Raw genomic sequence first — 27,768 nt, forward strand, 5'->3', positions numbered from 1 at the left:
TGTGAGTTTAGTTTTATATTCACCCAAGATCATTTGCCTGCTATGTGACTTTGGAGCAGCAGATGTGTGAAGCAGAGGACACAGATGTCTAAGTGAAAACCATGTAGTTGTTGCCAGAGATAAGGGAGAGGACCTGGTAGAAAGCCACTGACTTTCCTAGAAACTGCGTGTATACTTGAAATAGACCAAATAATAGCAGCAAAACTGAAGAACCCTTAAACTCCCAGGATCCTGAGCAATCACTCCTTCCAGCCCTCTGGTGCCTCATGCTTTTGCTTTTCCAGGTGCAAGACTTAGAGGCCCAATTGGTCACTAGTGAAGACTCATGTCGGCTGGCAGAACACAAGGCTCAGCAGCAGCTACAAGAGGCCCAAGAGTGTGCCCGTATACTGGAGCAGGAAAAAGCCAGGTAGGCAGCTAGAGCTATCCGGCCATACATTATGGGGAGACATCTGGCTGCCAGGAATGTCACAAGACTGGTCAAATCATTAGCCAGTCAAAAGGTTAACACCTGTTACCTTCCCAGTCTGTCTGTGCTAGGTGTACTAGGTGCTATGAGGGTGTCGTGTCAGTTACAAGAGATATGAGAATCATAGTCCCTGCCCTCAGAGCTTATTTAGTCGCTGAAATGAAAGTATATTAGTAAATAACCAATCAACAAACTATTCATTAAGCTTTTACTATGCACCCTCACATAATTTAGCAACAAGCAGACTATGGATTATGACAACTTTAGGCAGTTAGGTTGTGCAGTGGATAGAATGCTGAGTTTGGAGTCTGAAAAATGAAGACTCATTTTTCTGAGTTCAGATGTGGCCTCAGACACTTACTTGCTGTGTAACCCTGGCCAAGTCCTTTAACTCTGCCTTTGTTTCCCCATCTGTAAATTGAGTTGGAGAAGGAAAAGGTAAACCACTCTAATGTCTTTGCCAAGAAAACCCCAAATAGGGTCACAGAGAGTTGGACATGACTGAAAAACAACTAAACAAAACCGAATCCTTTCATTTTACAGAAAAAGAACCTGACTTGCCCAAGCTAGGTAGATAGTAAGTGTTATGGCAAGATTCAAAATCAAGTCCTCTAACCCCAAATCCAGCAATACTCTATTACACCAGGAAACGGATAGACAATTATAGGTTAGTGACCCAAAAAATAGTACTCTGGATAAAGTAAGTAGTTCTTTTGTACTGTACCACATCTGGATCATTATATGTCCTGTTACTATAGCTACATTTTAGGAAGAAGGGCTCAGTGAGGATGATGAGCCAGCCAAGAAACCATGTCATACAATTGTCAGTTAAAGAAACTGAGGATATTTAGCCTGAAGAATAAAGGACTTAATGTTGTCATGTGGAAGAGGGATTAGATTTGACCTTTTTAATGTCGTAGGACAGAGTTAGGATCAATAAATTGAAGTTTCCCAGATGGGGGGCAGGGGGAGATTTCAATTTAGTATAAGGAAGAACTTTCTAACAATTAAGAGATGCCTGGAAATGGAATGGGCTGAGCAAAGTCAAAAGTTCCCCATCTTTGAAAGTGCTCAGGAAGAGGTTGGTGAAGCATTTTCTGAGACATGTAGAAGGAATTGTTTTAGGTAAGAGCTGGACCAAATGCATTCTGTAGTCCCTTCTAATCCTGAGTCCATGAATCTCTCTGTGAAACCTTTGAAATCTTATGAAACTCTATGAAACCTATGAAATCTCTCTATACACCTCTGCCTTTAGTGATCTCTTACCAGTATGAATTCCTTTAGTACTAGTGGTCTCTACATTCAGCATTTAGTTTATACCTAGTTCCTGACTTTCTGTATCCGTATCCATAGTACTTAGCCCAAATTCCTATACGTAAGAGGATTCAGTAAATGTTGAATGAATGAATGAATGAATGATAACTAGAGCTGGGTCTTAAAGGATAGTTTCAATTTGGATAGGTAAAGAAGGAGGGGGGGATCGGGAGATAGAAAGGATCATCTGAGAAGAAAGTCCTTTCTGGGAATTTACTTATTTATTGGTTTCATGGTCCACATGGTTTAATTATAGGTTCTTTGCTCCCTGTCTCTTCTTCACCTTTTTTATATGTCTTCCTTATTGGGTCTGCCTGACATTAGCTCTTGCTTTCCCAGTCCTAGACCCTTGTCTCTTTTCTTTCAGTCTATAAAAGTGAGAACTCTGACATCTAGAGACTGGTAATCACCTTGCTGCTGGCCTATTCAGCACTGCTCATACTACAGTACAAATCCTGGTTTCTGTTTCACTCTGTACTCTGTGGTAATATGAAGGGAGGTGACAGTCTAGTCCAGGGGTTCTTAATTTTTGTGTCCAAGATTCCTTTGACCATCTGGTGAAACCTAAAGACTCCTTCTGAGAGTAATGATTTTAAGTGCATAAAATAAAATACAGAGGATTGTAAAGTGTATGTAGACAGCAGGATTATAATCAAGTACAGTCTAGTAACTACAGTAATTTTGAAGTAGTGATGGGTATAAATGATACTTTGATATATTTGAAACAACTATAATATAATATGAAAATATCATTGATTTCTGTTGATAACAAAGTCAGGTATTGCTAATATTACTGTAGTTTGTTACCGATATTCACAATTGAAGGAAATACTAAATTTCACTTAGAGTCTAATGAAAATAAAGATGCTGGGGTGGCTAGGTAGCACAGTGAATAGAGCACTGGCCCTGGAATCAGGAAGACCTGAGTTCAAATCCAGTCTCAGACACTTGACACACTTAGTGGCTATGTGACTTTGGGCAAGTCACTTAACCCCACCTGCTCTCCAAAAAGCAAAAAAAAAAAAAAAGATGCAATCTTTTTCTATCCAAGTTTGTAATGCTTGAAATCTATCCCTGGACGCTATGGGTCCTAGGTAAAAAAAGCCCTGAGCTATATGGAATTAGGCTGCCAGGGTAAAGGTGCCCTGTAATGGAGCTGAAGAGGGGAATTCTGAGATCCTCTTTTATAAGCAAGAAGAGTGATACAGAAGAATCCAATCATAACTTTCTTGGATAGCTCTCATTTTTTTCCTCTGCTGATCTTATTTGGATTAAAATTTTTTTTTGTTCCTTTTTGATTTCTTTATCTCTTCAAGGAATTTTTTTTGCTTGACTTTTTTTTTAATTTTCCTAATTTATTAAATTATTTATTTTTAGTTTTCAGCATTCACTTCTGGAAGTTTTAAATTTTCTCCCCCTTCTTCCCCAAGACAGTTTGTAATCTAATATGGGCTCTATACATACATTCCTATTAAACACATTTTCACATTAGTCATGTTGTAAAAAAAGAGTTATAATGAATGGGAAAAATCATAAGAAAAAAAAAAAGAAAATAATCTTCATTCCAACTCCCTAGTTCTTTCCCTGGATGTGAGTAGCACTTTCCATCATGTGTCCCTTGGAATTGTTTTAGGTCCTTGCATTGCCGAGAAGGACTAAGTCCATCAAAATCAATCTTTGTACACTGTAGCTGTTACTGTATGCAATGTTCTCCTGGTTCTGCTCCCCTCACTCATCATCACTTCACATAAGTCTTTCCAAGTTTCTCTGAAGTCTGCCTGTTCATCATTTCTTATAGCATAATCGTATACCATTGTATTCATATACCACAACTTGTTCAGCCATTCCCCAATTGATGGACATTCTCTTGATTTCCAGTTCTTAGCCACCACAAAAAGAGCTGCTATAGGTATTTTTGTACATGTGGGTCCTTTTCTCATTTTTATTCTCTCTTTGGGATACAGCCCTAGAAGTGGTATTGCTGGGTCAAAGGGTATGCACATTTTTGTAGCCCTTTGGGCATAGTTCCAAATTGCTCTCCAGAATGGTTGGATCAACTCATAGCTCCACCAACAATGAATTAGTGTTCCAACTTTCCCACATCCTCTCCAATATTCATCATTTTCCTGTTTTGCCATGTTAGGCAATCTGATAGATGTGATGTGGTACCTCAGTTGTTTTGATTTGCATCTCTCTAATCAATAGTGATTTAGAGCATTTTTTCATATGGCTATGGATAGCTTTAATTTCTTCCTCTGAAAACTGCCTGTTCATATCCTTTAACCATTTATCAATTGAGGAATGACTTGTATTCTTGTAAATTTGATTCACTTCTCTGTATATTTTAGATATGAGGCCTTTATCAGAGATACTGGTTATAAAAATTCTTTCCCAGTTTTCTGCCTCCCTCCTAATATTAGTTGCATTGGCTTTGTTTGTGCAAAAACTTCAATTTAATGTAATCAAAATTATCCATTTTGCATTTCATAATGTCCCCTATCTCTTATTTGGTCATGAATTCCTCCATTCTCCATAAATCTGATAGATAAATTTTTCCTTGCTCCCCTAATTTCTTTATAGTACCAGCCTTTATATCTAGATCATATAGCCATTTGAACTTTATTCTGGTATATGGTGTCAGACATTGGTCTATGCCCAGTTTCTGCCATACTATTTTCCAGTTTCCTAGCAGTTTATTCAAACAGTGAATTCTTATCCCAAAGGCTGGGGTCTTTGGATTTATCAAACAGTAGATTGCTATAGTCATTGACTACTGTGTGCCTAACCTAATCCACTGATCTACCCCTCTATTTCTTAGTCCATACCAAGTGGTTTGGATGGATGATTGCTGCTTTATAATACAATTTAAGATCTGGTATGGCCAGGCTACCTTCCTTAGCATTTCTTTCCATTAATTCCGTTGATCCTCTGGACCTTTTGTTCTTCCAGATGAATTTTGATATTATTTTTTCTAGCTCTATAAAATAATTTTTTGGTAGTTTGATTAGTATGGCACTGAATAAGTAAGTTAATTTGGGTAGAATTGTCATTTTTATTATATTAGCTCAGCCCACCCATGAGCAACTGATGTTTTTCCAAATACTTAGATGTGACTTTATTTGTGTGAAAACTGTTTTGTAATTGTGTTCATAGTCCCTTGGTTTGTTTTGGCAGGTAGACTCCCAAATATTTTATAATGTCTACAGTAACTTTTAATGGAATTTCTCTTTCTGTCTCTTGCTGTTGGGCTTTGTTAGTAATATATAGAAATGCAGATGATTTATGTAGGTTTATTTTATATCCTGCAATTTTGCTAAAGTTGTTTATTATTTCAAGTAGCTTTTACTTGATGCGAGATATCATATCATCAGCAAAGAGTGATAACTTAGTTTCTTCTTTGACTATTCTAATTCCTTTAATTTCTTTTTCTTTTATTGCTAAAGCCAACATTACTCATACCATACTGAATAACAGTGGTAATAATGGACCCTTGTTTCACCACCAGTCTTTTTGGAAATGCATCTATCTTATCCCCCTTACATATAATACTTACTGATGGTTTTAGATAGATGCTACTTGTCATTTTAAGGAAGACTCCATTTATTCCTATGCTCTCCAATGTTTTCAAGTAGAAATGCGTGTTGTATTTTGTTAAAAGCTTTTTCTGCATCTGTTGAGAAAATCATATAGTTTCTGTTAGTTTTGTTGTTGATATGATCAATTATGCTGATAGTGTTCCTAATATTGAACTAGCCCTGCATTCCTGCTATAAATCCTACTTGATCAAAGTGTATTATTCTCATGACAAGTGGCTGTAATCTTTCTGCTAATATTTTATTTTAAATTTTTTCATCTATATTAAGGAGGGAAATTGGTCTATAATTTTGTTTCTCCGTTTTGGCTCTTCCCAGTTTAGGTATCAATACCATATTTGTATCACAAAAAGAATTTGGTAGGACTCCTTCACCAATTTTCCCAAATAGTCTATATAGTATTGGAATTAATTGTTCTTTAAATGTTTGTTAGAATTCACTTGTAAATCCATCTGGCCCTAGAGATTTTTCCCTGGGGAGTTCATTAATAGCTTGTTCAATTTCTTTTTCTGAGGTGGGGTTATTTAAGTATTTTTCTTCCTCTTCTGTTAATCTGGGCAATTTATATTTTTGTAAATATTCATCCATTTCCCTAAGATTGTCAAATTTATGGGCATACAATTAGGCAAAATAATTCCTGGGTTTTGTTTTAATTTTCTCTTCATTGGAGATGAATTTACCTTTTTCATTTTTGATACTGGTAATTTGGTTTTCTTCTTTATCAATTTTATTGATTTGGGTTTTTTTCTTTTCTTTAATTTGTTTTTTAGTATTTATCATATAGGCTTTCTTTTTATTAATTTGTTTGTTTACTTTTAGTTTACAAAATTCAGTTCCATAATCCCTTGAGTTTCAAATTTTCTCCCCTTCCCTCTCTACCTCTCCCTCTGCCGTGGCGGCATGCAATCAAATATAGGATCTGCAGATACCTTCACATTAAACATTAATTACCTTGTAAAGAAGGATTATAACCAATGGAATGAATAATGGGAAAGAGGAAACAAAACAAAACAAGAAAAAGAAAGAGAACAGGTAGTTTGCTTCAATCTGCATTCAAACTCTGTAGTTCCTTCTCTGGATGTGGACATCTCTTTCCATCATGAGTCTTTTGGAGTTGTCTTATAATCTTGCATTGCTGAGAAGAGCCCAGTCTATCAAAGTTGGTCCACAAGATACATTGTGTCTGTAATTGTATACAAATTTCTCCTGGTTCTGCTCTTCTCACTCAGCATCGGTTTGTATAAGTCTCTCCAGGTTATTATGAAGTCGGTCTGCTCCTCATTTCTTATAGCACAATAGTATTCCATTACATTCATATACCACAACTTGTTTATCCATTCCCCAATTGATGGGCATCCCCTTGATTTCCAATTCTTTGCCACCACAAAAAGAGCTGTTATAATATTTTTGTACATACAGGGCCTCTTCCCACTTCTATGATCTCTTTAGAATACAAACCTAGAAGTAGTATAGCTGGGTCAAAGGCTATGCACTTATTTATAGCCCTTTGGGCATAGTTCCAGATTGCTCTTCAGAATGTTTGAATCAGTTCACAACTCCACCAACAATGCATTAGTGTTCCAGTTTTTCCATATCCTCTCCAGCATTTATCATTTTCCTGTTTTGTCATTTTAGCCAATCTGACCAGTGAGATGTGGTACCTCAGAGTTGTTTTGATTTGCATTTCTCTAATCAATAGTGTTTTAGAGCATTTTTTTATATGCTTATAGATATCTTTAATTTCTTCCTCTGAAAACTGCCTGTTCATATCCTTTCACCATTTATCAATTGGGGAATGACTTGTATTCTTATATATTTGACTCAGTTCTTTGTATATTTTAGAAATGAAGCCTTTATCAGAGATACTGGTTGCAAAAATTCTTTCCCAATTTTCCACTTCCCTCTTAGTCTTGGTTATATTGGCTTTGTTTGTACAGAAACTTTTCAATTTAATGTAATCAAAATTATACATTTTGCATTTTATACTGCTCTCTGACTCGTTTGGTCATAAAATCTTCCCTTCTCCATAAATCTGACGGGTAAACTATTCCTTGCTTTTCCATACTGCTTACAGTAGTATCAGCTTTATACTTAGATCGTGCACCTGTTTAGACTTGATTTTGGTATATAGTGTTATATATTGGTCTGTGCCCAGTTTCTGCCATACTACATTCCAGTTTTCCCAGCAGTTTTTGTCACATAGTGAGTTCTTATCCCCAAAACTGGGGTCTTTGGGTTTATCAAACAGATTACTATAGCCATTGACTGCTGAGTCCCATGTGCCCAATCTATTCCATTGATCTACTACTCTATTCCTCAGTCAGTACCAAGTAGTTTTGATGACTGCTGCTTTATAATACAGATTAAAATCTGGTATGGCTAGGCCATCTTCCCTAGCATTTCTTTTCATTAAATCCCTTGATATCCTGGACCTTTTGTCCTTCCAAATGAATTTTGTTACTATTTTTTCTAGCTCTATAAAGTAATTTTTTGGTAGATTAATTGGTATGGCACTAAATATGTAATTTAATTTAGGTAAAATTGTCATTTTTATTATATTAGCTCAACTCAGTCATGAGCAACTGATATTTTTCCAATTAGTTAGATCTGACTTTATTTGTGTGAAAAGTGTTTTGTAGTTGTGTTCATATAGGTCCTGGGTTTGTTTTGGCAGGTAGATTCCCAAGTATTTTATAATGTCTACAGTAACTTTAAATGGGATTTCTCTTTCTATCTCTAGCTGTTGGATTTCTTTAGAAATATATAGGAAAGCCGAGGATTTCTGTAGGTTTATTTTATATCCTGCAACTTTGCCAAATTTATTTATTGTCTCAAGTAGTTTTTTACTTGATTCTCTAGGATTCTCTAAGTATATCACCATATCATCTGCAAGGAGTGGTAGCTTAGTCTCTTCTTTGCCTAATTTGATTCCTTCAATTTCTTCTTCTCTTATTGCTACTGCTAACATTTCTAGTACTAGATTGAATTAGAGGGGTGATAGTGGACATCCGTGTTTCACCCCTGATCTTATTGGAAATGCTTCTAGCTCATCCCCATTACATAAAATACTTGCTGATGGTTTTAGATAGATGCTACTTATTTTAAGGAAAACTCCATTTATTCCTTTCTAGTGTTTTTAATAGAAATTGATGTTGTATTTTGTCAAAAGCCTTTTCTGCATCTATTGAAATAATGGTTTCTAGGAGCGGCTAGATGGCGCAGTGAATAGAGAGCACTGGCCCTAGAGTCGGGAGGACCTGAGTTCAAATGTGACCTCAGATACTTAACCACAAAAAACTAGCCCTGTGACCTTGGGCAAGTCACTTAATCCCAATTGCCCTCCAAAAAGCAAAAAAAAAAAAAAAAGAAAGAATGGTTTCTGCTAGTTTTGTTGTTGATATGATCAATTATATTGATGGTTTTCCTAATATTGAACCATCCTTGCATTCCTGGAATAAATCCTTCCTGATCAAAGTGTATTATTCTCATGATAAGTTGCTGCAGTCTTTTTGCTAATATTTTATTTAAAATTTTTGCATCTATATTCATGAGGGAAATTGGTCTATAATTTTCTTTCTCCTTTTTGGCTCTTCCTGATTTAGGTATCAGTACCATATTTCTGTCATAAAAAGAATTAAAACCAGCACTTAGTTTCATTTATTAGTTCAATAGTTTTCTTAATTTCAAGTTTATTAATCTCTCCTTTGGTTTTCAGTATTTCTTATTTGGTATTTAATTGGGGATTTTCAGTTTGTTCTTTTTCTAGCCTTTTTAGTTGCATGCCCAATTCATTGATCTCCTTTTTCTCTATTTTATCCATGTAAACATTCAGAGATATAAAACTTCCCCTAAAAAACGCTTTAGCTACATCCCATACATAAGTTTTTGTATGTTGTCTCATTATTGTCATTCTCTTGAATAAAGTTATTGATTATTTCTATGATAATTTCTATTGCATCATGAGCTAAAAAGGACACTTTTAATAATTCTGCCTTTTTGCACTGGATTGTGAGGTTTTTATGCCCTAGTACATGGTCAGTCTTTGTGTATGTGCCATGTACGACTGAGAAAAAGGTATTTTCCTTTCTATCCCCATTCAGTTTTCTCCAGAGGTCTATCATATCTGCCTTTTTTTAAAATTCTATTTACCTCTTTAACTTCTTTCTTGCTTATTTTGAGGTTAGATTTATCAAGTTTGGATAGGGGAAGTTTGAGGTCCCCCACTAATATAGTTTTGCTGTCTATTTCTTCCTCTAACTCCCTTAACTTCTCTTCTAAGAATCTGAATGCTATACCACTCAGTGCATATATGTTACCGTGTTTCCCCGATAATAAGACCTATCCCGAAAATAAGCCCTCCCCTTACTGTGTAAGATTCCTCTAAAATAAGCCCTCGCCCGAAAATAAGCCCTGTTGAGATTGCTACTGTAGTGAAGGTGATCCCCTGCGCTACACGCTACATTACGGTACCCTCTGTATGCACCGTTCCCCCCCCCGTGAAACGCATGCCACACTCCGAGCTGCATCCAATCAGAGCTGCAGCAGTGAGCGCGTCATCCTGTTCTTCCCCAGTGATTTGCTTATTGAATAAAGGTACATTTTTTTGTTCACATTTACCTGTTTATTAAAATTGCTGTTAATGTTCATTAAAATAAGCCCTCCCCTGAAAATAAGCCCTCTGGTGTTTTTCTGTCCAAAGAAATTTAATATGACAGTGTCTTATTATCGGGGAAACACGGTAAGTAATGATATTACTTCATTTTCTCTGGTGCCTTTTAGCAGGACATAGTTTCCTTTCTTAATTCTTTTGATTAGATCTGTTTTTGCTTTTGCTTTGTCCAAGATTAGGATTGCTACCTCTGCTTTTCTTACTTCAGCTAAAGCATAATATATTCTATTCCAGCCTTTTTTATTTTTACCCTGTATGTATCCCCCTGTTTCAAATGTGTTTCTTGTAAACAACATATTGTAGGCTCATGGTTTTTAATCCATTCTGCTATCCACTTCCATTTTATGAGAGAGTTCATCTCATTCACATTCACAATTATGATTACTATCTGTGTCTTTATCTTCATCCTATTTCCCTTCATTTATGCTTTTATTTCTCCCTTCCACTCCTCAAAAGTTTTGCTTTTGACCACCACTTCCCTCAATCTTCCCTCCCTTTTCCTTCCCTTTTCCCTTACCACTTCTTCCCTCCCTTTTAACCACCTTCCCCCCAATTTTTTTCTCCTTTCCCCTCCTACTGCCTATAGGGCAAGTTAGATTTCTATACTTAAGTGAGTATGTTATTCCCTCCTTCCTCAAGGAATTCTTAATGGCTTGTGTTCAATCTGGTTTTGTTGTTGGAATTTTTTTCTGGTGGTTTTGATTTCAAGTTTTCAAGTCATTATCTTCTGCTTGTGTCTGTGTGTGTCTTGAGTTTCTCCATCACTATAGTAGTTACAGTCAGGTTCTTTTTTTGTTTGCTTATTCTGCCAGTCTACTTTTTTACTTTGGATGTTATATTAGTATCAGCTCACTTTGCAGTAGGGTAGTCTAACCTGAGTTTCTGCTGTTTCTAGAACTCATTTTGGGGACTTGAAAGTTTTTAATGCTTCCAGAGTGGTGTGACAGAGAGAGGTCTGTTCTCAGCCCTCATGGTCCAAGCTCTGCAAGTCCCTGATGTGGATTTAGATCATTTGGCTTGTCTGTAGTTGAGTTTCAGTAGACTGCTGATAGACTTAGTCACAGTCACCACTGAGAGGTTCTGCAGATTCAGTGACTGAACTGCTGGCTCCCTTTTGATCTTGGCTTTCTGCCCTTGTTTTTCCACTGTAGGCTTATGTGAGGGGCTAACTGAGAACAGAGTTGTTACTCTACAGCTGGACTTGGAGCCACAGAGCTGAGTTTCTAGAATTTGCTTTGTGCTTGGTACTCTACTAGGATTCAGCTTGGTCATAGCCTTTTCTTTCCACCCTGGATCTCTCACCTGGAACTGGGTAATGGGTCACAGAACTGCCAGATGACACCTATTCCTGCTCCCAGCACCAGTTCAAAGGGATCTCTTTTTGCCCTGGTGCTCTGTTTTGGTTTCCTTTCCATCCCTGGTTGCTCTTAGTCTTACTGCTGCTTCTACCACCTCATTGTTCTCCTGGCTAGCCCCACCCACAGTGTCTGCAGACCTTTCTGTCCCCCTAAGCTGCTCTGAGCTGGAATATTGACTCATAGTAACTTTTTCTTGTTTTTCCTGATCAGAATTTGGTCTGCTGCATTTTCTAGGTTGTTATAGAACAAGGTGTGTAGACCTTATGATGAGCAATGCATTATGCCAGGGTCCAAGGGATACAAAGAGAAAACTTCTAAGAAGGAGCTTACATTCCATTTGCTGGGGCCTGAGAGAGGGTGTGCCATGTACCCTGGAAAATATGTATGACAAGGACAAAGGAGAGATCCTGGTTAGAAAAGAGAAAATTTGAGAAGTAAATGAACACTTTTCCACTGGAAGGATGAGAGAATCTCAACTTGAAAGAAGATAAAAATTCTGAAATGTGAAGATGAGGAAGTGTACTTTAGTGTATATATGGGGGATGACATATATGCAGAAAACTCTGTATCATAGGTTTTGAAGATTCACAATACAGACCATACCAAACATTACGTATACATTAAATCATAGGATCATAGCTTTGGACTTGAATGGAACCTTAGATATCATCTAGTCCACCAGTGTCAAATTTAAATAGAAATGTAATCCTTGCAATCATATTGTCTTAGAACACCACAAATTAACAATATCTTTTTGTGTCATATTATATTTTTATTTATTTTGTTAAATATTTCCCAATTATATTTTAATCTGGTTCTGGCTGGCAACTTGCTGTCAGTGAATTTGACACCTTGATCTTGTCCAATCTCATTACTTTACAGATGGAGAAATTGAGGCCCTGAGAGGTTAGTTGACTTGCCAAAGGTCACACAGGTGACCCTCTAGAATTTGACCCTCAGACTCCAAATCCAGCATGCTTTCCACTGTACTATGCTACCTGAATAGATAATAATGCCAGAGAATATATAATCAAGGGACAAAATAAATAGTTTAATAAGAGGAAGGAGAGATCACAGTGGGCTGGAGTGGGCTGGGAAGGCTTCATGGAGAAAGTGGGAATGTATTGAACCCAGAAAAATAAGGATCAGGTAGAGAAGAATGGATGTGGGAAGGAAGGAATGACACAGGTACTTATAAAGCATCTACTATATGTCCGGTACTGTGCTAAGTGCTTTAGAAATACTATCTCATTTGATGCCTACAACAACCCTGTGAGGTAGCTGCTAATTATTATTCCCATTTTACAGTTGAAGAGACTGAGGTAGACAGAGGTCAAGAGACTTGCCCAGAGTCCCACAGATAGTAAGTGTTTAAGGCAAGATTCAAACTCAAGCGTCTCTGAGCTAGCTGTCTAGAGTGGTTCAGTGGATAGAGTACAGTATGCAGGGAGGTAGGATCAATATGAAGACTAGGTGGCAAGAATGAGTCAGTTTATCATGGAACCTCACTAGATCAGCAAAATAATTTGTTTGGAGTTAGATGTGTGGGGGTAGATCCAGATTATGAGGGCCCTACGAAGGATTTGAAGAAAACATAGAAAACAGATAATAATAGCCAAGGGAAGTCATTCTAGTTTGGGCTCAGGTCCACAATACTCACCTACCTCTTTGATGATTGGCCTAGAACTTAAGCAGTTTCCTTGAGATTGGACCATTTTTATGTTCCCAGTGTCTCTTCTTTGCTAGATCAACTTGTTAGCCGTTGTTTTATGAGATTTATAGTGTTTAGTGGACCTAACCAGCCCAGCAGAGGAGCAGGTAACAGTGATCTCAGTTCCATCTTCCTTGTCTTTGCAGCCTGGTTCAGTCACTAGCAGAGAAGGAACAAAGACTGTCCATCTTACAAGAGGCTGATTCAGTTCAACAGCAAGAGCTGCATTCTCTGCACCAGGATGTGAAAGAGGCCCAGGGAAAACAGGAGCAACTGAGTGCCCAGGTACTGTAGTGCCTCATGTGCCCTTCCCCTTACTTCCATGATGGAGGCCTTCTTAGCTTCTGCCCCCTAAGAAGATTTATGGGGCGAATCCTTCTCTGTGAGTGCAATGGTCCTCTTTGTGCTTTTTAAAGTTTTCTCTTATAAATCTTTATTGATGTCTTTTATTTTTATATTATAGTTCTTTCTGAATATGCCTGCCCTCAACACACACAATCAAGTAAGCTTTCCCTTACAACAATAAAAAGCTCTTAAACAAAACTAAATGACACAGTAACCACATATGGCAGTGTATGCAACATACTGCATTGGCAGTGGCCCATCTTTACAATGAAAAGAGATTCATTTCCTTCTTTCATCTCAGAGAACAAGACTGGCTATTACCAAGACATCATGTCAAGCTTTGTTTTAGTATTCTTTTCTTTTACAGTGTTGAAATTATATGTATTATTTTCCTGGTTCAGCTTCTCTTACTCTGTAATAATAGCTAATATTTACATAATACTTTAAGGTTTGTTTCTCCCAGTGACCCTGGGAGATAGTAGGTGCTATTATTTTTCCTGTTTTTACAAATGAGGAAATGAGCCTAAAGAGATTTAATGAGGTAGGATTCAAACTCAGGGCTTCCTGATTCTGGCCACTATACTGCCACCTGGCTGCTTTCATTATCAGTTTGTAGAAATCTTAAGTTGTTTCTCTTAATTCTTTATATTTATCATTTCTTATGGCACAATAATATTCCACTGAATTAGTATGCCACAGTTTGTTCAGGCAATTCTCAATCAGTGGATACCCACTTTGTTTCTAGTTTTTTGCTACTAGAGAAATTGTTGCTATGAATATTTTGGTATATATGGAACCTTTTTTTCTTCTGTCTTTGACTTCCTTGGGATTTATGCCCAGGGTCTCTGGATCAGTGAATCAGGACAGTTTCTTACATAATTTCAAATTGTTTCCTAGCATGGTTTGACTAGTTCCTGGCTCCAACAGTGTATTAGGATCCTTATCTTCCCCCAATTTCAAATTGTTTCCCAGCATTGTTGTACTGGTTCACAGCTCCAATGGTATATTAGTATGCTTGTCTTCTCCCAGCCTGCCCTATATGCACTATTTCTCTCTTTTATCAGCTTTGCCAAATTTGCTTCTTCTTGTATTTCTTGAGTCTTAGAGTCATCAGCTCATTAGAGGTGAAAGAGTCCTTACAGATTGTCTAATCAGTCTCTCATTTCACAGATGAGAAAACTGAGGCTGAGAAAGGGCTAATTTATGGCAGAGTCAGGGGTAGGACCCAAATCTCCTGTTTCTTAGTCCAGTCTGCCTCTCTTTTGTGGAGAATGTAGCTGAGACTTTTTGTCTTGAACATCCAGAAGCATGCAGAAGCCTGCGCCCAGGCCATCACAGAATCTCAGAGTTGCAAGAGCCCTCAGGCTATCCAGTTCAATCTGTACCTGAGTACGAATGTCCTCCGTAACAGAGGACGTGCAGGTTTGGTTGTTTTCCTCAGCTTCTGTACTTTCTCGTGGTGTAGAATCCCAAATCTCAGAGAAGTGAACTTAGAGGTTGCCTAGTCCAGCCTGTAGCTCCTATCTCTGCCACTCAGTCTCTCTTTTTCTATAGTTCCCTTTTTTCTGCTTCTTCATCTCTGTCTGCCTTTCTCTGACTGTCTCAGCCTCTCAGCTCTCCATATCTGTGCCTCTGTCTGCATCTGTTTCTTCACTCCTCCTCTAACATACTTTGCAAGGGGTCATCCAGTCTTTACTTGAAAAAACTTTTAGTGAATAGGGCCCTACTATCTTCTGAAGCAGCCCCATTCAACTTTTGAATGACTCTGATTCATGTAAAGAAATTCTCCCTTGACCCTTGGTTTTCCTTCCTTGCAATTTCAACTCATTGTTGCTTATTCTTTCCTTTGGGACCAAGCATACCAAGTCTAATCATATTTCTACCTGGTAACCCTTCATATGAAAACAGCTCTCAGGTCTCCTTCACTTCTTCTTTTCTCCAGGCAAAACTTCATTCAGCCATAGTCTTTATGGAATGATCTTTCACAATCCTCGTGACCCTCTTGAGGATGCTTTCCTGCTTAGAAAGGCTCTTCCTGAAATTTCTTACAGAAATTAACACAATACTACAGGAGTAGTTTGACCAGGGCACAATATACATTTTCTCACCTCTATAGTCCTGAGACTAGCGACTTCCAGTCTCTTAATAAAACTCACTATCACATTAGCATTTTTGCCCACTATATTGAGGTTGTAGTCCATGAAGACTTTCACATATTTTTCAGATAAAGTACTTTGCACCTATGCTTTCCATGTCATGCATTTTTGGAGTTGATTACTTAAACTAATATATAAGCCTACATTTCTCTCTATTAAAGGTTGTTTTAATTGGCCCACTGTGCCAGCCTATTAGGATCTTTTTGGATCCTGATTCTGTCATCCAATGTATTATTATCTTTCTATCACTGTATCATCATAGGTCTCTTCTCCAAGATGGGGGAAGGGAATAAGTATTCATATAGTGCCATCTATGTGCTAGGCACTTAATTATTATTAACTCATTTGATCCTCACAATAACCCTGGGAGGTAAGTGCTGTTATTATCCCCATTTCATAGTTGGGGAAACTAAGGCAAATATTAAGTGATTTGCCTGGAGTGTTTGAGGCTGTATTGGAACTCAGACCTTCCAGACTCCAGGCCCAGTGCTCTGCTCTCTGCATTATCTAGCTGCCTCTAGAGATCTTCTCTCTTCTTCCTCCATTCAGTGTGTTCCTTCCCCATCAGGTACAGTTTCTGAAAGAAGAAGTGCAGAAAAAGGAAGCTTCACTTCTGGATCAAGAAAAACTTTTGGAGAAGTTGGAAGCATCAAAGAAGACAGAGCAGCAGTTGAGGGCCTCACTGTGGACACAAAAGGACAAGGCAGCCCAGCTGCAGCTACAGCTGTGCAGTATGAAAAGCCAAGTAGGTGCTCTGGTTTTAGAGCAGCAGAATGGACGTCAGGCACAGGCACAGCTAGCCAATCTCTACTCCATCCTACAGCAAACCTTTGAAACTGCTGCTGAGAGCAAGCCAGAGCTAAGTGGTGCTGGAGATGCCTCTCTCCTTCCCTGGAGTCCCAAAGTCTTGGGACCAGGTGAGTCAGCAGAAAACTGATCATTTTGTCCAAGGAGCAGCATGGGACCCAGTGCAGAGACAGGGGTGGGACCCTGAGAAAGAAGGGGAATTAAATTTCTGTGATAGAGAACAGATTGCTGGAGGAGGAGGACAAGAAGGGAGCCTTTAAGTCTAGGCCAAAGGGAGAGCAGGTAGGTATAGCAGGAGGTGTCTCTGAACTTTAGCATCTTCCCTTTATCTAAGATATACATTTCTGAAGATAATATACCTATCCCTCTTTTCTTGTTTTTTCAGAACAAGAGAATTTCCTTAAAAGCCAGATTGCCCTAACTAACTTCACTACTGAGGGTGTGGCATCTGCTCTTCATAAGCTCCAGCAAGACCTCTGGAGGGCTCGTCATGCTCGGGTATGTGGCCTTATTTCTTATTTTGGAATCTCTACTGCCTTACCTTCTCTCTTCTAGCTCTCCTGTTTTATCTGATGCAAAAGAGGAAGGCAGATATAAGTCTAACATCACATTCTTGAGATCAATTCAGGAATTCACAGGGATTCGGTCCCTTTAATGGTAAACTAGTCAAGATTGGATCAGTTTTGGTTTCAAGATCCCAAAAATACTAGACTGATTCCAGAGCTTCCTAGAAGTTGAGATTATCATCTTTTAAGCTCATGGTGTTCCCAGGGTGTCAGGCTAAGCTATATCTCTAGGTCCCTCCAATTAATTTTCCCACCAATAAGAAATACTTATTGAACATCTACTGTTTCCACATCCATAAAATGAGAAAACATTCTACAGTGCTGTGATTCTGTATTTGACCTCTCCATGTTAGGCACTATGGGAGATACTAAGAAGGATAAAGCATGTTTCTTACTTTTTAGAGCCTTGACTTCAATTAAGTAGACAAGATATACATGACTGAAAAGTAAAATAACTTTACAAATGTTCAATAGTAGTAGGCAATGGTACAGGAGCTGTCACAGGGTAGTACATGATACCCAGTATGTGACATAGATAAAGAATAGTAGAATACTCTCTGTAAGTTAGAGTCATTAGTGAAGGCTTCCTGGAGGAAAAGAGACTTGAGTTGGATCTTCAAGTACAGATAGGAAAAAATCTCAAGGGTGAGGAGGACAGAACAATCTCAGGGCTGGACCAGAACTATGAATGACTTGGTCTCAGACTGAACCTCTGGGATTTGAAAAGAACCCTACTGACCTGAGAAATGCAGCACATTGAACCATGCTAGCCAATTTATCCTGTTCTTTTCCCAGTTTTTATTTGATATTGATGGCCCTGTCTATTATTCCCCAGGGTACTAATGGTGGGAACCAACTTATAGAAAGCTCTGTGATGGGCAGTGTGGGCCTAATAAGAAGTAAAAGACATAGTCTCTGAGTTTTCTCAAGGAAATTGGATCTAATCAAACAGATGAAACATACACAACTGGTTCCTAATAAGGAGGTTGCCATCTTTCCAAACTTGAATTCCCTTTGGTTGGTGTGAATCAACACTGCTTTTCCTCTTTCCTCCCATAGGATGATATGAAGTGTCAGGTTGACAAGCTGGAACAGTGTCTCTCCCAAGCTGAGGCTGAACGGAACCAGTTTTCTACCAAAATTCAGAAGCTTCAAAGACTGCTCTCCCAGAATCAGAAAGGTGAGAGGGGAGGCCTGGTACTCCCTGGAATAAATAGGGCCAGAGGAGGAATGATAGTCAGCAGAAAGAAAGGTAGGGATATATTCCCCAGAAGGATAGACTATAGGCCAAGGAGGCTTCTTATCTGCTCCCTTTACAGTACATCCATGTAGCAGGGACATTGATACTCTAGGCAGCATGTTTGAAAGTTGGGCACCTCCACAAAGTTAGGCAGATCCAATAGTTCCCTATTGCATAGGTTGACTATATTGGAGCAGCAACCAACTAGTTGAGAACAGTGTTCAGATGGTAGCCAGAGGCAGTGCTGGGGTGTGGTAATGAGAACAAAGATGTGAGATTGGACATATACCCAGAACCCAAGGAGTTACCAAATTTTTAGATTTGTAAAAATAACATAACCTTCTCCCTTTTCTCTTTCTTCCCTTCTAACTCCCCTCCTCATCCTCTTCTCCATGCTACCCATTGCTGTTTGTTCTCTCTACATCCCCTTCCTCTCTTCTCACAGAGAAACTGAAATGGGAAGGGGAGCAGAGCTCCTTGGAGACAGAGTTGGCTGCCCTTCAGGAAACAGTGGACTCCCTACAAAGCAGCCTGAAGAGTGCTGAGCAGCAAAGGGCAGAAGCCCAGGTGAGATAATTTCTTTCCCCAGAGCCAAAGTTACTCTAGAAGTTTCCTTCTAAACCGGTGCAGTGGTCCCCAAAGAGCCAAGGATCCTGGTTCCCCAGAGCCCAAGACTATAACCTGTTCCAAATTTAATTTTAACCTTTCACTGCCCTGTCCCTTGTGTCTCATTATCTGTATTTTGTCCTAAGAATTGCTAGCAGGGCCTTGAAGGATCCTCATTCAGTTGTTCTCTTTGGATTAAGGATTTTATATCTCTTCAATTCTTTCCCTAACTCCTGAGCAAGAATTTTGTTTGGGCATTGTGAAACATGAAGTGTGGTATAAGTGCTGCTCTTCAATGTTAGCTGTAGTTCACACTTTCACTTCTATTCCCCATCCGTTTTTTGAGTCAGTCTCCCTCAGTTTCTTTTTCTGTACTGTTGACCTCTTTAGGTACTACTCCAACACAGACTATTCTTTCAAACCCTTCCATCTGTGGCAAGCATATGGCAGACCCCATTATCTTCTTTTTTGTGCAGTTGGTTTTAATGTATGTTTGCCCTTTAATTTAGAAGAATACTGACTGATTTTGTGAATTCCTAGGAAATGGGAATTGGGATGAGACAGAATCAGAGCCTTGCTCAACTAGGATGTCTTACACAGAAGAATTTGGGACCTTGTCTTTTATGGTTTTAATTGTTCAGCCAAAATACAAGAATCATATCCCAATTTCACATGGATAATTTTAGAGGGCTTAATATTTGGCCCCAATTTCCCATTTGTTCCCCTGACTAAGACTTTGTGTTGCCTTATTCTGTCCTAATAAGAATTACAAAGATGAAATTCCAGAGGTGAAGCTTCCAGCAATAGTGAATGTTAACTGGCAAAGGAGAGGATGGCCTACATTGGCCATTCTCCTCAGAGCTGTGGGGGTGGGAGCAGCATTATTTTCAAACCACTAATGTCCCAGAATTCCAAGATGGCAGAATTAGGTGAAAAGAGCACTAAGTTAGGAGTCTGGAAAGCTGACATGCCCAGAGACAGGAGGCTTTTCTTCTTGAAGTTCCTTTGAACCCAAGGATTCTACAGCTGGATTCTAGTCCAGGCTTCACCTGTAAAGCTGTATGACTTCAGACCTAAGTCTCTGTTTGTAAACTGGAAATGATTTGCTCCAACCTTGTCCTCTAGGGTGGATAGTGGCAATGGGCAGTCCAGTTTTTAAGATGGTTCTTTTTCTGTTTTCAGAATGAACGAGAAACGTTGTGGGCAGCCAAGGAAAATTTGATATCAGAGGTGAAATACCTTCAAATGTCAGTTGCTGCCAGTAAGGCACAAGCTAGTGCCATAGAAGCCTTGCAAGAAGAACTGAGAGCAACACATTCAGCCCTGAGACAGAAGACTAAGGAAGCAGAGAGTGAGCGGGACAGAGCAGAGGCCCTGAAGAGGAGGGATGAACAGCAGGTGGCCCAAGGGAAGGCCCTGCAGGAAAATCTTGATCTTATGACCAAGTCCCTTTCTAAGAGAGAGAAGGAGCTAGAAGCCCTGCAGGGAACACTTAGAGAACTGGAAGAACAGAGGGAAGCACAAAAAGTGGTGCAAGAACATCTGTCTCTGAACCTAGAAAAGAGAAGTCAAGTGCTGGAATCCCAGCAAGAACAGATCCATGAGCTGGAGAAACAAAAAGCTGGGCTGGAACATCTGCCCATGGCCATGGAAGAGAAAGAAGGGCAGATAAGATCACTGAGAGAGCAGATCGAAGAACTTGAGAAGAAGCAAGAAACTCAAGGAAACATCCTGGAACATCAGACCCTGGATTTACAGAGGAAAATGCAAGTGATAGAGTCCCAGAGAGAACAGATTCAAGATCTGGAAAACCAACTGGTCACTCTGGAACATCTGGCTTTACAAGTGAAAGAGAAGCATCAAGAAATAGAATCTCAGAAAAAAAAGATTGAGGACCTAGAGAACCAAAGAGAAATGCAGAGGACTACTCTGACCCATCTAACTTTGGACTTGGAGGAGAGGAGTCAGGAAATGCAGTCACAGAACGAACGGATTAAAGAGTTAGAAAACCACAGTGCTCTCCTGACAATAGATCTTGAGGAGAGAAACCAAGAGATGAAATCTCACAGAGACCAAATGGAGGAGCTCAAGAAACAAAAGGATCAACTTATTTGGGATCTAGAGAGGAGAGGCCAGGAGTTGGTACTACAAGAAGAGAAAATTCTGGCCCTGGAAGATCAAAGAATGTTGCAGAACAAATTATTAAAGGAAGACCTTGAACAGATGAAATTGGCCTTGAGAGAAAAAGACAGGGAAATTGAGTCTCAAAGACAGCTCATGATAGAACGGGAGGAGGAGGAAAAGGGGCAAGCCAAGGCCCAGCGCAGCAGCCTGGAACACATGAAACTGATCCTGAGGGACAAGGAGAAGGAGGTCGAGTACCAGCGGGAGAGGATCCAGATGTTCCAACAGTATGGAGAACAGCGGGAGGAGCAACTGCAGAACCTTCGGAGAAAGATAGGGGAAATGACACTGCTCTTAACCCAGAAAGATCAAGAGTTGGAGACCCAACAACAGCACATTGAGAAAGTGCGGGAGAGAGGAGAGTCCAGGGAAAGGGCTCTGCAGGACCAGCTGGAGAGTGTGCAGGAGGCCCTGCGGGCCACAGAGGGAGACCTAGAATCCCTCCAGCAGAAGGCGCAGGAGCAGCAGGAGAACCAGGAGCAGCGGGTCAGCACTCTGCAGGCTGCCCTGGAGCAGGCCCAGGAAGCCCTGGAGGAGCGTGAGCGGGCAGTGGAGGCCCACAAGGAACAGAACTGGAAGGTGCAGCAACAGCAGACAGCTGCAGAGCTGCAGGTTCGAGCTTTGGAAGAGCTGCTGGGAGATCTTAGGACTGAGTTTCAGGAACAAGAGAAGGTTCTGGAGGCCCTGCGACAGCAGTGTATGGAGCAGGGACATAAGCAAGAGGCAGAGGCCAGGCAGTGGGAAGAGGCTGCAGCAGGCCAGGTTCAGGCCCTCCAGGAGGCCCTCAGAGTGGCGAAGGCTTCCCTTCAGGAGAAAGACCAGGAGCTGCTCCAGCAGGCAGAACTAAGCCAGCGCTTGGAAGTCAGTGCAGCTGCTCTGCAGGCAGCCCTAGACTCTTGTCAGATGCAGGCCCGGCACCTGGAGGAGGCCCTGAGGGAGCGAGAGAATGAGATCGGGGAGCAGCAGCTGCAGCACCAGGAGATGGTCCAGCAGCTGCAGCTGACCTTGGCACAGAGGGACCGGGAGCTGAGGCACTTCAGGGAAAAGGGGCAGCAACAAGAGGCAGTCCTGAGCCACCGAGGCAAGGGAGAGGAAGAAGAAGGAAGCAAGGTCCTGAGAGAGAATCTCAGGCCTCCCCAGCTGTCCCTGTCTAGGAAGGACAGAGAGGTCCTCCAGCTGCAGAAGGCCTACCAGAGACAGGGACGGGAGTCTTACAGTGAAAGCCACAGCCCAGAGAAAAAGGAGGAAGACTATGGGATAGGGATGAAGATGTCCCTGCGTGAGATATCGCCTGTGTCCATGGAGGAGACCAAGCTTCAGGAGGAGCTTGAGCGAGTAAAGAATGCCCTGAGACAAACGGAGGCCAGGGAAATTGAATGGCGAGAGAAAGCCCAAGCCTTGGCACGTTCTCTGGCTGAAAGTGAAGCCAGCATCTGTAACCTGCATGAGGCAGCCCTGTTCTTACAGGCCAAGGCAATGGAGCAAAACACAGAACACTTACAGCTTCAGGTCAGTTACTGGGTGGGGAAGGATGGCCAAAACAGACCGAAGGGCCCCACAAAACTAGCTCAGGGATCATTTGCTTCCTGGGGTCATATGTTGAAGGGTTCACCTGAAGGCAAGACCCTGGGGGGAGGGAGAGATGTTCTCTTATCCCTATATCAGTGAGAGGAAGGCATGGCATTTCTGAAGCTTGGCTGAGGTGATGCCCTTGTTCCCCGGTTACCACACAGGAGCAGTTGCAGCTCACAAGACAAGCTCTAGAGGAGGAGCGTTCCCAGAGCCAGGGCTCAGCTGTGGGGGCAGAGCCAGAGCTCCAGGGAGACCAACGTGCAGCCCGAGGACAGGTGAGTTAGGGTGGGATCACAGAAGAGAAGGTAGACTAGGTAGGAGGGAGGGACTGTGGTTCCTTTTCATGGCCAGTTTCTGGGGTCTTGCACCTATCCTGACTGAATCCAGACTCTGAATTCTGTGCCTGGTGGCTGCAGTCTGACCTCTATCCCTTCCCTTTCTCCCCAAGTTGGTTGAGGGGCTTCCCAGTGCCCTTTCTCAGTGGAAAGTGTCTCCTTCAGGCCATAGGACCAGATGATGATGGGTCTTGTACGGAACTTGAGAAGATACAGCGATGGCAGAAAAGGCTAAAGTACCTGCTCCATGCCATGGCGAGTCTGGAGCATGAGAGGCACCGGCTTCAGCAGCACAACTTCCAGTTAAGGGTCACTCTAGAGCAGGTGAGTAATTGGCCCCCTGTCCCGACTCAGACAGCTCACCCGCCTCAACCCACAGCTCCAGCCTTTTTCCTCCCTGGGCTTCCCCTGCTGGGAAGGGGGCCCCATTCTGACCTCCATGCCCAGGACTGATCATATCTCTTCCCTGTCAACAGGTAGAACGAGAGCGGAAAAAGCTGAAGAGGGATCTCAGTCGCATGAGCCGTGCCGCCACTCCCCTGCTCAGCAAGAGCACAGGCCCCACACCAACCCAGCAGGTATTTGTTTTCCCTAATTCCTAGGCTAGGAAGGGCCTTTTGTTGGGGTATCTAGGATTCAGAATTCTGCAGGGGGGTGACAATAGGGCCCAATTTGGAAAGTCGGACAGTTGCTTCAGCCTTCTTGGGAGTCTCTTGTGGCCAGACTCAAGATGAGCCGGCTGGCCCCCAGTGCCTGTTCTGTCAGCCTCCCAAGCACTGTGCAGCAGAGGAAGAGGCTACGACCTGGCCTAACTGACCCCTCAGCTGCAGGGAGGTGGGAACTACAACCTCCCTGTTGTATTATATGATTGTAATACAGGGCATTCATGTAATATTGGGCTTCAGGACTCTTTTTTTTTTTTTTTTTTGCTTTTTGGAAGGCAATTGGGGTTAAGTGACTTGCCCAAGGTCACATGGCTAGTTTTTGTGTTAAGTGTGAGGTTGGATTTGAACTCAGGTCCTCCCGACTCAAGGACCGGTGCTCTATTTACTGCACCACCTAGCTGCCTCTCAGGACTCATTTATTGATGGCTGCCATGTGACTGTCCATCCTTTTGCTTCTACCCAGGACAGCTGTCTTAGGTACTTTGCCTTAGCTAGGCTCACACACTCTAGTCATATAATGTATGTCATTCCCATCTGTTCCTCCCCAACAGCAGAGCCAGGTGTGCTCACGCACCACAGGAGTGGACAAAGTGGGGTGAGGGAGTCTCTTCCTCCCTAGACCCTCAGGCTTCCCAGAATTCAGAGCACCAGGGTACTCTGCAGCACTAGGCAGCCCACCAGGGATGGCCATGAGAATACCACACCTTTTTAACTGTGGCATACCTGTTCTTACTTTCTGGAAGCCATGGAAAGCAGAGACCCTGACTCTTGGGGATAGTGGATGAGATGAGTGGTAGCCCTACAGAGTTGTGATCATGTTTTTCTCAGCAGGAAAATAGGGGACAGGAGACTCCCTCAGAAATGAAACATGTGGCAGAGTTACAGAGGCAGGTGAGTGCTTGTAGCTTCAGTGTTTTGTTTTTTTTTTAACCTTTCTGACTTTAACTAACATGTCTTCATTAAGCTTTGGCTTTGTGTCAGCCCTCTTCTTAGCATGTGGCAGGGGGAATATAAGGTATAGTCTCTGCCCTCAAAATCTCAGTCTAATTTCTCAATTAGAGTTTTTCTCAAGACTCAGAAAACAATTAGCAATCAGGCTATCAAGATAGGATTATATTCTAGATCACCTCTCATATCTTAGAGAGCAGAAGACTTCCTGTTTGAGACATGAGGAGGAATTTTGTTACCACCTGGACCAAGGAAAGGAGACCAACAGGCAGGCCTCCCTCTTACTCCCCACAGGTGTCCGTCCTGCAGGCACAGCTGGCATTGGAGCGGCAGCAGAAACAGGACTACATCTCTCGCTGTGTGCAGACAAACCGAGAGCTGACAGACCTGCACCACAACCTTTCTCACTCACTGTGGGCTGTAGCTCAGGACCCTGAAGCCAACGTCCTCGAGGCAGAGGCCCGAAAGCTCGATAAGTCACTGCCCCACAACCTGACATCTCCTAGGCCATCTCCTCTATGTTGTTCTCCCAGATCAGCCCAGGCTACCTCCCAGTAACTGATGGTGTGTAGTGGAGGTAAGACTTAGACCAGCTTGAGAAACCTCAATCAACATACCTGTGAAGGGCTCAGGCCCATCCCTGCACTTACTTCCTGAAGGTGAAGACCCCTATACCTAACCTGGGTTTGCCAGAGAAAAGAATAGAGCCAGTTTTTCTGTTCCCGAATACAAGGCAGGTCTGTTGCTCCTGTCGGTGCTCTCAACTAGAGCGACAAAGCTATAAGGGTCAGGGTGGCCCCTTCCCCTGATGCCCTCCCTCTTTGGCATTTCCCTGGAGTGAGCAGATGTTTCCCACAAAGGGGTGAGCCCTGACTGAGATGCACATTCAGGCTTCTAGTGTTTACCTGTATTTATTGAATCCATCTATTTTACATAACCCCTTATAATAAAGTATTCTTTGTTTTCCTTTTGTTTTCTTTCTTTTTGTCAGCAGGGTAGAATCAAAACCTTGTACATGATGAACTCATGACAGCCCTAAGGCCAGCCCAGCTTCAGCCACTTCTATGTATCCATCAGTCAGCTGGCATAGATTTATTGAATAGTCATGTGCCTAGCCCTGTGTAAGGGACTGAGTTGGATATAAAAGAAGTATAACCCTTAGGATTTGCTCTCAGAGAATTCACAGTCCATTTAGAAAGACAAGAATCATACACATGGAACAATTAGAGTAATTACCACTAAATTGTAGTAATAGAAGAAAAGTGTTTCCTAAATTTTCAAGCACTATAATGAGTTCTAATAGTATCCTCCACATCCCTGCTGTAGGAATTCAGAGGAGAATGGTATCCTTCATATCAGTAGTAGGAGGTAAGGTAGAAAGCATCCACGTTGCTTGCCCATGGACTTCCTCTGAGACCTTCTAACCAAAGGCTGGCCAGTCCAGGTATTATAGGACACTGGGTAATCAATACTTCATTGCTGAAGCAGGACCACTTGCCTGCCATGAAGCCACTCAATACATTCATCGACCTGGGAGGTTTGTCTGGAAGCAAAGAAGATGGAAGGAACCAAGGGGCAGATGTTGAAGCACTATAATGGATCTCTAATATTGTTGATGTTTGGGCTCTTTCCAGGGGTCCAGAGCACTATCAATCCACATTTCTTTGTCCTGTGTGACTTTTGTATGTTCTCCCATATATATTTCTCTCAGTGGGGAGGGTGCCCATCCTGGCCTTTCCTTTAGGTTTCTTCATAGTATGAGGGTACTAATGCAGCAGGACAGCTCTCCATCTTGCTATATAACTTAACCAGCTTCCTTTTCTAATCAGTTAATCAACAGTCATGTATTAAGTGTGCAAGGTATCCCCCAGACACTGGGGATGCAGATAGAAAGAATGAAATAATCTCTACTGTGAAGGGAGGTTATATTCTATTGGGGGGGAAGATACATACTATGTCATATTTATGAGATAAATACAAGTTAGGGAAAGAAGGCAATGGCAACTTTTTTTTTGGAGGGAGGAAAGCAGGGTAATTGGGGTTGTGACTTGCCTAAGGTCACATGGCTAATGTTAAGTGTCAGGCCGCATTTGAACTCAGGTCCTTCTGACTCTAGGGCCAGTGCTCTATTCACTGCACCACCTAGCTGCCCCCAGTGGCAACTTTTTTTTAGAGTCTTTAAGGCAGCATTTGTTCTACATCCAATGTTCTTGTTACAGTCGACAAACAAGAAGTCCAATGGGAATCTATTCTTTATATTTTTCAGTCTATTTTTGACTAAAAGATATAGTCTACTGTAGAATGCCATTTGTAGAGACCTACTTCCTCACTTCTCATACCTTCAATCAAAGATGCCACCAATATACATATAAATTATTCTCATAAAAGTTTGTGGATAGCTGGGAAAGGAGGCATCTGGTTGGTAGTTATTAATATTCTCTTAGTTATCTTTTTGTGTAATTAGGGGGTTAGATGTTTTTTCCCCACTCCTTTGGTATCTTTCTCTTTCAAATAGCTTGAGAATCAATTCCTCAGTATCCTCAAAATTGTGTCACTTTTAGCACACACCCTCTGTGTATGTGTTTGGTCTAGTTCGGCTGGATGCCCCACCTTTCTTCAATATCCTTTCCATTTCCTCATGCATACTGTGATGTTAGAGAACAGATGTGATGGCTGCACTATGAAAAAAGAATTTGTTATAAAAATATTTCCCCTTTTTTATGTTATCAAAATTTTCCACCATCTTTCTCTCATTTCCAGGTCAGTTCTTTTTCCAGTGAGATATTTCACTTTTTCTTCTATTTGTTTCATTATTTTGTTTGATTGTTTCTTGATGTGTCATAAAGTCATTAGCTTCTGGTTGCCCAATTCTAATCTTTAAGCAATTATTTTCTTCAGTGAATTCTGTATCTTTTTCCATTTGGCCAATTCTGCTTTTAAAGGAATTCTCCTCTTCATTGTATTTTTTGTGCCTCTTTCACCATTTGACCTATTGTGGTTTTTGGTTTTTGTTTTTTTTTTTTGCTTTTTGGAAGGGAGAAGGCAGGGCAATTGGGGTTAAGCGACTTGCCCAAGGTCACATGGCTAGTAAGTGTTAAGTATCTGAGGCCAGATTTGAACTCAGGTCCTTCTGACTCCAGGGCTGGTGCTCCACCTAGCTGCCCCTCTGTTCTGTTTTTTAAGGTGTTGTTTTCTTCAGTATTTTTTCTGCCTTTTTACCAAGCTGTTGA

At 41.2% G+C, this 27,768-nt stretch overlaps 1 protein-coding gene across 3 annotated transcripts in view; it reads left to right on the forward strand.

Annotated features, from left to right (window-relative positions):
* The window catches only part of CEP250 (centrosomal protein 250), a 50,895-nt gene extending 25,391 nt beyond the window's left edge, over positions 1 to 25,504 (forward strand). For 2 of the 3 annotated variants that reach the window (XM_069077541.1, XM_069077543.1), the window contains 12 exons: positions 285 to 409; positions 13,261 to 13,399; positions 16,184 to 16,532; positions 16,808 to 16,920; positions 18,048 to 18,168; positions 18,674 to 18,795; positions 20,017 to 22,527; positions 22,752 to 22,865; positions 23,091 to 23,249; positions 23,402 to 23,503; positions 24,419 to 24,481; positions 24,833 to 25,504. In XM_069077541.1, coding sequence (XP_068933642.1) covers positions 285 to 409; positions 13,261 to 13,399; positions 16,184 to 16,532; positions 16,808 to 16,920; positions 18,048 to 18,168; positions 18,674 to 18,795; positions 20,017 to 22,527; positions 22,752 to 22,865; positions 23,091 to 23,249; positions 23,402 to 23,503; positions 24,419 to 24,481; positions 24,833 to 25,096 — 4,182 coding nt within the window. In that variant the 3' untranslated portion in view covers positions 25,097 to 25,504. The remainder of the gene's footprint in view (positions 1 to 284; positions 410 to 13,260; positions 13,400 to 16,183; positions 16,533 to 16,807; positions 16,921 to 18,047; positions 18,169 to 18,673; positions 18,796 to 20,016; positions 22,528 to 22,751; positions 22,866 to 23,090; positions 23,250 to 23,401; positions 23,504 to 24,418; positions 24,482 to 24,832) is intronic. The other variant, XM_069077542.1, reaches the window with a different exon arrangement.
* The last annotated feature ends 2,264 nt before the right edge of the window (positions 25,505 to 27,768 follow it).

The sequence above is a fragment of the Petaurus breviceps genome, unplaced genomic scaffold (genome assembly GCF_028583685.1).
Source record: "Petaurus breviceps papuanus isolate PSGF00001 unplaced genomic scaffold, PetGlider_PUasm1.0 90994, whole genome shotgun sequence".
NCBI lineage: Eukaryota > Metazoa > Chordata > Mammalia > Diprotodontia > Petauridae > Petaurus > Petaurus breviceps.